General features: G+C 36.2%; 1 protein-coding gene across 1 annotated transcript; it reads right to left on the reverse strand.

Moving 5' to 3' along the window:
- Window positions 1–1,353: 1,353 nt before the first annotated feature.
- LOC131970679 (uncharacterized) lies at window positions 1,354–4,390 on the reverse strand. The gene is made up of 6 exons (XM_059332108.1): window positions 4,321–4,390; window positions 2,762–3,115; window positions 2,503–2,604; window positions 2,339–2,404; window positions 1,575–1,631; window positions 1,354–1,418 (listed from the first exon to the last, which is right to left on the reverse strand). Exons 1-6 carry the CDS (start codon window positions 4,388–4,390, stop codon window positions 1,354–1,356), a joined length of 714 nt encoding a protein of 237 aa, XP_059188091.1.
- Between the last annotated feature and the right edge of the window lie 5,676 nt (window positions 4,391–10,066).

Consider the following 10,066-nt stretch of genomic DNA (forward strand, 5'->3'; position numbering starts at 1 on the left):
CATATCTCTGACAACTGTGAAAAGACTGGTCTGAAGGGTTGTATCTGCAAAAAAAACCCACTACTTCGTCCACAGAACAAAAAAAGAGATATTAGTGGGCAAAAGCATATAAATATTGGACCTAAGATGACTGGAAACAAGTTCTCTGGAATGACGAAAGCAAGTTTGAACTATTCGGTTCAAATCACAGAGTCTATGTCAGCAGACAGACTGGTGACCATCTTAAAGCACCAATGCGTAACACTGACAATCAAGCATGGAGGTGGTAGTGCCGTGGTTTGGGGATGTTTTGCAGGTGATAGAGTAGGAGATTTGTTTTCAGTAAAGGTTATCATGAAGAAGGAACAGGACCACTCCATCCTCCAGCATCATGCAATTCCATCTGGACATAGACTTGTGGGTCAAAAAATATGTTTTAAAGCAAGATAATGACCCAAAGAATTCTTCCAAGCTCTGGCAGGGTTACCTAGACTAAAAAGAACTGGAAGGTGTTATTCAAAAGATGGTTTGCCCCCCTAGTCTCCAGACCTCTCTCCAATTGAGCTTGTGTGGGACGAATTGGATTGATCAGTCATAAAAATGCACCCCACGAATCAGCAGTCTCTCATTGATGAACTTAAGAAAGCTTGGAATGCAATTCCTGGGACATACCTTAAAAAACTTGAGGAACAAATGCCTCATATATGCCATGCTGTTGTTAAAGCCAGAAGAGGTTACTTTGAAGGAAGCAGAGTCTAAGCAATAAAAACGCAAAGACCTGATAATTATAGTTAGAATGTATTCTGATAAGTGACTCTTTATATAATAAACATGCTTTTTGTTGAAAAGTTTGCCTTCAAACTTTTGGCCTATAGTGTACTAAACTGTGTTATTTTTGTACTGGAAAGCTGTGATTTTAATGAGCCCAATATTATTCATGAGTGATAATGTTAGTCCCCATAAAACCATTTTACTGTGAGAGCATTTTTCTTAAACTTGACCTCACTGAATAAAATGACCTGTTGTGAGCTCTAGGATAATCACAGACCTCATGAAACTTTACAACCAAGCTAGAAACCTTGGGTGATCAGAGTATGATTGACTTTCCTAGCTATATTGGCAATAAATTCTTAGCAGATTTCCAGAAGAGAAGTGCTTGCAATCCGATTGCCCCCAAATCAAAGGAAGCAAATGTGTGTAAATTTCTCCAATAACTTAGGAGACATAATTGAGCATTGAAATGGACTTCATATATCCATATCATAGTGTTTGAACCCTCATACACATAAAACCTTAACCCTACCAATGGGTTAATTTGATCTTCGAGTTTCATATGATATCAATATCTTCTCTGTAGCCTTAACATTAAGTCTACTACAGCCTCTGAAAGAAGAAGAGCCGTGTGAACGCACCATAAACAAGCTCATCATTGCCGGCTCCTGTAGAAAAGGGAAACACATCATGTTGAACAGTTACACAGGTTTCTTTTTCTCGTGAAGAAAGCACAACAAAAAATATTACTTGACCCAGTCGACTTGTGCATCATCTACAGGCTTCTAAATCCGTGACTGTGTGTGTTTGTGTTGACAGATTACCTCTGTGCTGTTGATCCACTGGAGCTCTGCCTGGTTCCTCAGCTGGACCACTGACACCTGCAGGGCGACAATATTTATTTTTTAAATTTATTTTCGGGAAACATTTTGGGGAAATGTGCTTGTTTGCTTTCTTGCCAACAGTTAGATGAGATACCACTCTCATGTCAATCTTGTAAATATAGCAACAGGATATCAGGAAGTATAGTATGTGATGGTTTTCCTGACTAGGTTGTTTGTAATATCATCCAAACAACATGAAATTCTCAAAGGAAAGATGTGCATTGTTGTAAATATGTAAACTATTTATTGCTTTGCCAATATGTACTGTGTACTTTTCATTGTCCTGCGCATGATATACTTTTGAATGACTTTTACCTGATGCAACCCTTCATAACAAATTTAATTTAATCTGATTCAAGCTGGGCTACACTGGTCTCACAGCAACAGGGTCGCTGATTCAACTCTGGCTCTTCATTGTGGAGTTTGCATGTTCTCCCCGTGTCAGCGTGGGTTCTCTCTCGGTATTTCAGCTTTCTCCCACAGTCCAAAAAAACATGCAGCTTAGGTTTAATTGGTGACTCTAAATTGCCCGTAGGAGTGAATGAGAGCGTGAAAGGTCGTCTGTCCCTAGTATCTGGATGGATGGATGGATGAATTTAAGCTACCTTAATTAGATGTACTGCATGTTCATTTACTCTAATGTAAAATTAACTGTACTGAGTAACATTATAGAGAAAATGTTAATTGTGTAATGTTTAGCTTACCCCCAGGAGCTGCACCTTCAGGACCTTCAATGATTGCATTGTCCTCTGTTTTGTTTTTATAGCACACTGAAATAAAAATATATTTTTATAATAACCATCCAATGCATCAATCAAATAAATCACACACTTTTCTTTTATTAAGTGTGTGGACTGAGAGTACTCACATATGCACTTCATGCAGCAGTAGCCAGCAGCGCTCAGCAGGATGAAGGCAGCCACACCGACACAGATGTAAATCAGTAGCCTCGTCTCTCCGCTCAGAGCACCTGCACAATGGTTTGTGGTTTTACAAAGGAAACTCTAGCACATTCACTTGTCCTCTCACATGTCTCTCTGCCTACAAAGTGTGTGACCATGGAAAGAAAGGAGGCCGCATGTCTCTGCAGAGGCTGCTGCTCAGAACTGAAAGAGAAATCATCATACCTTCTCCAGCGATCAACTTCACTTGAAGACAGTTGGGTCCCCCAAGACAGCGATAACACCCCAGGTCAGAGTCCTTAAGCTCATCGATGCAGATGGAGAAGTTCCCCTCTGAGCCCTGGTTTGGAAAGGCTTTCACCCGACCGTACCTGTGGTCCAGGAACTCAATACGACCTTCAGATGTGAGATGGATCAGATACGTCCCAGGAGTGTGTGCCCATGACACCGAGTCAGGGCTACGAGTTGCAAAGTTGCATGGGAGAAGCACAGAGGAGCGAAGTGGAGCGACGAGTGTGTGCGTCTCACATTCATCCAAATAGTCCTCACAAGCGTTGTTAGAGAACAGGTCTTCTTCGTCTTCGGAAGAGAGAAATACAAGAACAAGTGTCATGATAAGGGCACTTTTATCCCGCTCAAATAAACAAAAGTAGAAAACTGTAAATGTAATGTAGAGAGTTTGATCAATTTTTTGAACAGCCGATTTTATCAGCCCATATTGGCATACCTATAGGTATTGGTATATATGTTTTTCAATGTTAAAACATAAAATACAGAGGAAAGAGGATTTAGAAATGATGTCATATATCTATTTATTTTTCTTTTATTATTTATTTTACTAAAATTGTCAGCAACTGACTGACAGTGAACATAAACTGATGTGTATTTAGATTTTTATTTTATTTATATTTACTCCTTAGTTTTAAGGTCAGCAATAGAATAATACTGGGCATACAGTACTATTAAGCTATGTATGTTACTTTTAATTATGCTTTATTTAAATGTTTGACATTACTGAATATACAGTACTGATGTCTGTCAAGCTTTTTATTGTATTTACATTGTATGTATAACATAAAATATTCTTCAATAAAAGTAATTTGTTTAAAAGAACAGCACTTTGAGAACCTTTGCAATAACTTATTGGCAGAAAATCTGCATGCAATCCACATAGAAAAGGTCTATTTTTATTCCACCTCAAAAGTTTGACATATAGGCAGCAATACTGATGATTTTTTTGCCCTCTAAAATCAATATCATATCAGCTCAACTGTAAATAATAAATAATAAAGTTTTGTTTGGACATGTTTAAATTAAACATCCGGGTGGACAGTACATTTATTAAGTTAATTGTTGAACAATTTTAAAGGCCAATAAAAAAAATAAAAATGATAACTTTATTAAAGACACTGATTGAAAGCAAATAGAAAACTGAAACCGGTTAAAAATAAATTAAATTAAATCTTTAATCTGCCTAATGTTTTTTAATTAGCCGGGTATTATTAGATTGTTAATTAACGTATATGGTAAAGTGTATATTTGAATATACAACCAACATCAAAGTTTAGTAAACAGAAATACCTGTTATTGTCAAAAGATTATTAGATAATCCTTATTGTCAATAGATTTGTCGATCTTTTAGCATGGAAACTTAATGATTCAACACTTCAAAAATCAAATAACATAAATTACAAAATAATGTATAAACAGATCAAACAATTCATATAGAAAGAAAAATGTAATGTTTTATTTATAGAATGTAGTATTATATTGATTGGACTTACCATTTGAAGAGACAGAAATAAAGCACAGGGCGAAGAGGAAAATCCACCTGTCAGCACTCATCGTCAGCATCTTGTCAAATGTGTACAGCAGTGTGGCGAAGCAACCTGCTAACCTGTCAAAGCATCATGGGACAAAACCACAAGACCATCACAGTTATTTTAGTTACCTACGGAAGTGCTTCGCCGTCTTTCACTTCCACATGAACGACAGCCAAGAGGTTTGACAGAACTGTTTTTTCCTCCCAAAGCTACATTGTGATCATGTTAAGCATTGAATTTGAATCACTAAAGATATATATTTAAAACCCATACCATACACAGTAAATGAGTGGGAGAAAAAGGCTTGACTGTCTTCTCCAGACCACTTCCTGTTGATGCTTCCGGAGAAAGGGGCCTTGTGTGGACACATCTGAATGTAATGAAACAGTTAAACACTGAGGCTAAATAAAGTAAAAGAAGCACACTTTATAACTTCAATTTATATTAAAGCCTATCAATATTAAATGTTGGGTTTGTCAGGTGAAGTGAGAAACTGCCTGGGGGGGGGGGGCAAATACATTTTAAAAAAAACAATAATGCTCGAGAGTCAGTTTGACCTAGATGCATGTGTAATTATCCAAAAGTGTCAGAAACCACCGGAGTGTTATCCATGATCTCACAGAGCAAAACACACATCACACATGAAAAAAAATAAAAACATAATAATAATAAATAAATAATAATAGTAATAATAATAATAATAATAGTAATATATATTTTTTTAAATATAACGAATATAAATAAATAGTAAAAATAACAGTAATTACACAGGCAATTTAGTTAATTACTACAGATAAGAAATATGTGGGGGAAAAAAATAAAAAATAAAGAAAAAAGAGTTGTACCTCTCCTCTTTACATAATGAAATATTCAAGACCCAAACATAAACAAAAAGGGTAAAAAGAAAAAACAAGGAGGATCCAATTAATTCCCACTGCCAGAATTGACTTTCTAAATGGGTGTACATACATACTAAATACATGTAAATATCTGTTCATATATTCCGTAAAGAACAATAAAAAATAAAATTTTACATGAACATTTATATCTTCCAACCCATTTGGAGAGCCAAACCTTGTTGGCCAATCAGTTTCACCTATGTAGCTTAAGCCTAACCTTCTCCATTGCTCTAGAGAGGATCTCAATATTATCTGCTATAGCCCCATTTGATCGAGCAATAGATAATTCTAAAATAATAATGTCATGTAATAGGGCCAGCCACTGAGGTATATTGAGTGCATGTGGCGGTTTCCATCTTTGTATTAACATTTTCTTTGCTGCTGTCAAACCTAGAAACAACAATCTTCTCTGAGAAAACTTAAAAAGTAATTGCGAATCATCATTTAACAGTAAAATAATCGGGTTACATGGTATATTAACCCCAATTATATCTCCCATCAAGGATGCTACTTGCGACCAAAAAAACTCCACATCTGGGCATTGCCACATCATATGTAGATAAGTTCCTATTTGTCTGCTATTACATAAAGGACAGATGGGAGTAGAAGAAATATGGATTTGACAGCGTTTCCTAGGGGTGAAATAGAGTCTGTGGATAAATTTATAATGGAGCATTTGATGATTGAAATTTCGTGACGTAACTTTAATATTTCCCCATACTCTCTTCCAGTCGATAATTTGCTTCCACTCCTTCAAATCAACATTCCATACTCTGGTCACCCCCAATGTAAAACTTTTAGCCTCTTGCAGTTTTTGATATAAGGTGGATACCAACCCCCTCGATTTAGATTTAATACAAAAAAGCTTAAGGAGCGGATGTTCAGGAGGGGAGGTATTACATGGGATTCCATAAGCTAAAACCGCACTTCTCACTTGTAAATAAAAATAAAAGGATGTTCTAGGTAAATTATAAGCACTCTTAAGATCCTCATATGATCTTAGGCCTCTACTGTCCATAATATGAGTTAAAGTGTGGACACCTGTATTAGACCGTGGAGGGTAAATAATCGGTTTCCTCTCCAAGCAAAATAAGTTATTTCAAAAAATTGGTGTCCGAGTATGCCACTGCACCTCCCAGTTTGCTAATTTCTCCACCTGTTGCCAAATTTGTATGGAATGAGCAATTATAGGGCCAAATTTTGACTGGCAATCTCTGGGAGATAAACCACAAAATACTAAATCTTCCAATCTATAAGGGGATGCAATATTACGTTCAATCTTGAGCCATGGTGCCATGGAGCCAAGTATTTAATTCTTGAGAAAACCAATTTCTAAGAGGGCAGAGCATAAATGACAAGTAATATAAATTAAAGTTGGGCAGTCCAAACCCCCTAACTGTTTGCCTTGTTGAAGTATTGTACTTTTAAGTTTTGGTCGTTTCCCTGTCCATAAAAATTTTGATACTACACTCTGAATCCTATTCCAATAGTGGGCAGGTGAGGGTAGAGGCAGCATACAAGATAAAAAATTGATCTTAGGTAAAACCATCATATTAACAACTGATATTCGACCACACAATGACAGTGATTTATGATTGAACCATCTATCCAGATCCCCTTTGACAGAATTGGTTATTCGTTTGTAGTTCTTCTTGATAATTTTGTCAAGTGTAGAAAAAATATCAATGCCAAGGTGCTTGAATTGCGAAACAATTGGAATTTCTGTGTGTAAATCTGAGTATTCTGAAACGTTTTTTTTTAAAAACAGAAGTGCGGATTTGTTCAGATTTACTTTGTATCCTGAAAATTCACTAAATAATGAAATAATCTTATTACTGTATGGCAAATCATGAAACACATTACTGAAATATAATAAAATATCATCTGCATATAATGAAATTGAATTATGCACGTTTCCAACCACTATAGAGTCTATATTTTGACATTTTTTGTGCCAGGGGTTCCAGTGAAAAGATAAATAAAAGCGGCGAAAGAGGGCAGCCTTGGCGAGTTCCTCTGCCTACAGAAAACGGAGAGGAACACTGGTTCCCAGTCGATACTATCGATGAAGGATTATTGTACAAAACTTTTAGCATATGTATAAATTGTCCACCAAAGCCCATGTGCTCTAATGTAAACCACAGGAAGCTCCACTCAAGACGATCAAACGCCTTTTCCGCGTCTATTGATAATACTGCCGGCAGTGAACACACATTAGGTGCAGAGTGTATAACATGGAGTAGTCTTCTCACATTATCTGATGCTAATCTATTTTTAACAAAACCTGATTGATCAGGATGAATAAGCTTTGATGTTATGTTAGAAAAATTGCATGAGTAAACCTTCAAAATTGAATTATCTGACACCAACAGGAAAATACCTCACCAATTATTTCTGCGCAGTCTTTGATGGGGAAATGATGAGCTGGAGTCGTCCGAGTTCTCAGTTTAACATAGTTTTATTACAATACGTCAAGAAATGTGAATTACAGAGCTCTGGGATTCACTTTAGGAATCAGTTTAACTGTCCCTGATACACACAGACAGGTTTCAGGTCATGAAGTCTGAAAACCTTGTCTCTACTCCTCCTGCAAAAAACCCCAGTTTTACACTAACATAGTTTAATTATATCAATGAAGGTAGATTTCTTCCAGGAAGTCCAGCCTTCCCCCTCCGCTGATTCGCCAGTCTTCTTTCACACCGTCACACGTCAGGCCACCTGGGCAAAACAATCACTGCTACCCAGGACAAGGCCTTGTGGCCTGCTAACAAACTTGTTATGACGAACATACTGCCTTATTATGTTCTACAGAAATATAACAACTATTCTTCAGAGTTCTACATGTTCTTTTAAAGGTTAAAAAATATAAGACAGACAATACTATTTTTTGTGATTATAGAATCTTAATTAGTTTAAGCAAATGGAATATATGTAATTAAAGTAATCATAGTTTTCTACATCAATATTAACACACAAACACAACCAATGTATCAAAATCATATTACCTGATTAATATAAATGCATAGAGATAGACATTATCAAGGTTTCAGTGAATTACGCATGCATAGTGACCTTGTAATGACTGTTGGGAGAAAAATGTCAAAGAGGATCTATTGGCTAAAGTTTTTGCAAATAATTTCACATCAGCATTTAGCAATGATACTGGCCTGTAACTTGCACAAACTGTAGGGTCTTTATTTGGCTTACATAAGAGTGAAATAATGGCTGTATTGACATCTCTGTTGAAAAAGCCCTTCTTGAGAGATGCATCAATCATATCAAACATAATCGGTCCCAAATCCGACCAAAACTCAAGATAGAATTCTGGTGGGATGCAATCTAATCCCGGCGATTTGCCTCTTTTCATCTGTTTTAGTGATTCAAAAAAGTTAATTTAGGGTAATTCTATCATCTAAGGACTTACTCTCCTCTTTTGTAAGCTGAGGTAGACACAGACCCTCAAAAAAGGAGTTCATAAGTTCATCTGAGTCCTCCATTTCATCTATTTCACTTTGGTACAGCTCTTGATAAAAATTTCTGAATTGCTGATTTATCAATTGAGGGTCATGCAAAATTGTGCAATCTTCAGATTGTATTGATGGTATAACAGACAGGCGTTCATTATTGCAAAGTTTGCTAGCCAGTAGAAAGCTTGGTTTGCTGCCATCCTGATAATGGGATTGTCTAACTCTATGTATTAAAAATTCGGACCTCTGGCTCTACTCTACGCTATTCTCTATGAACATTACTTTATACCTTATACAGTGCAAACATACATCTTTAACCCCATTTCAGTAGTCTAGATTTTAACAATGCAAATCAATCATTTAAATGACAAACCAAATGTTCACGCTTACAAACTGTCATGACGACTCTCTGTATAGCAACATATCATGACAATTAACATATGTTAAGTCAATTAAGTCTCTCCCATCCAGCCCTCACATCTAAGTACTTCAAATGCAGAATCAGGAATGCCTGGGAAAAAATGCTGTAAAATAAGATTGCTACAAAGTGAATAAACAGAAGACACATATTAAATTACATATTAAATTAAACCAATATTTAGTGTGACCACCCTTTGCCTTCAAACCAGCATTAATTCTTCTTCTCTTCTCTTCTTCTCAATCATTAATTTTGACATGTACAACTGCAACTACCAGTTCACTGAAATTCAAACTGGACCAGTTCAACGCTGCTTGCAGTTTTAATTTAACATGAGATCTTTGAACACAATCACTTTCAAAGGCCTCAGACAAAGCATTAGGGTGTTTACACAGAGCAGAGGGGAGAGGACAGGAGAGTTTGCAAGTAGAGGTTGTAAAAATGTAAATATTTCAATATGTATAGCATGTGGAGATTCAATTCCCCCCCTTTATTTGTGACAGTTGTGGGCAGTTGGAAAAGTATTAAATATATAAATTCCTTTATATTTATGTCATTATAACTGTGTTATTCTTTACATTTTTGAATTATTCACACTTGGTTGTGATGATTCCATAGAGGCCAGAGTGAGTAAAATTTATTTATATATATATATATATATATATATATATATATATATATATATATATATATATATATATATAAATATTAACAATCCTATAATGATTTTTCTCTCCATAAGCTCAGACAAGGTTCTTCAAACCACCATTGTGTATCCAAAAAATAGCCTACGAGAGGTCACTGTGCTTACTACGAATGTGTGTCTTATTTTGAAAGTTCCAGCCGGAACTGAGCGCTCACCATATGGGCTGACTGAGCAGTAGGGGGAGCGTGTGCGCCTCCTTTGAACGGCTGTGCTGAAA

The sequence above is a fragment of the Centropristis striata genome, chromosome 4 (assembly GCF_030273125.1).
Source record: "Centropristis striata isolate RG_2023a ecotype Rhode Island chromosome 4, C.striata_1.0, whole genome shotgun sequence".
Taxonomy (NCBI): domain Eukaryota; kingdom Metazoa; phylum Chordata; class Actinopteri; order Perciformes; family Serranidae; genus Centropristis; species Centropristis striata.

What these genes read in the sequence shown, in the direction of transcription:
- LOC131970679 (XM_059332108.1), bottom strand. Translation starts at nt 4,390, where the DNA reads ATGCTGACGATGAGTGCTGACAGGTGGATTTTCCTCTTCGCCCTGTGC. An exon ending in TATTTCTGTCTCTTCAAATG is followed by an intron (nt 3,116 to 4,320) that starts GTAAGTCCAATC and finishes TCTCTTCCGAAG; the next exon opens with ACGAAGAAGACCTGTTCTCT. An exon ending in TGAAGGTGCAGCTCCTGGGG is followed by an intron (nt 1,632 to 2,338) that starts GTAAGCTAAACA and finishes GTCGCCCTGCAG; the next exon opens with GTGTCAGTGGTCCAGCTGAG.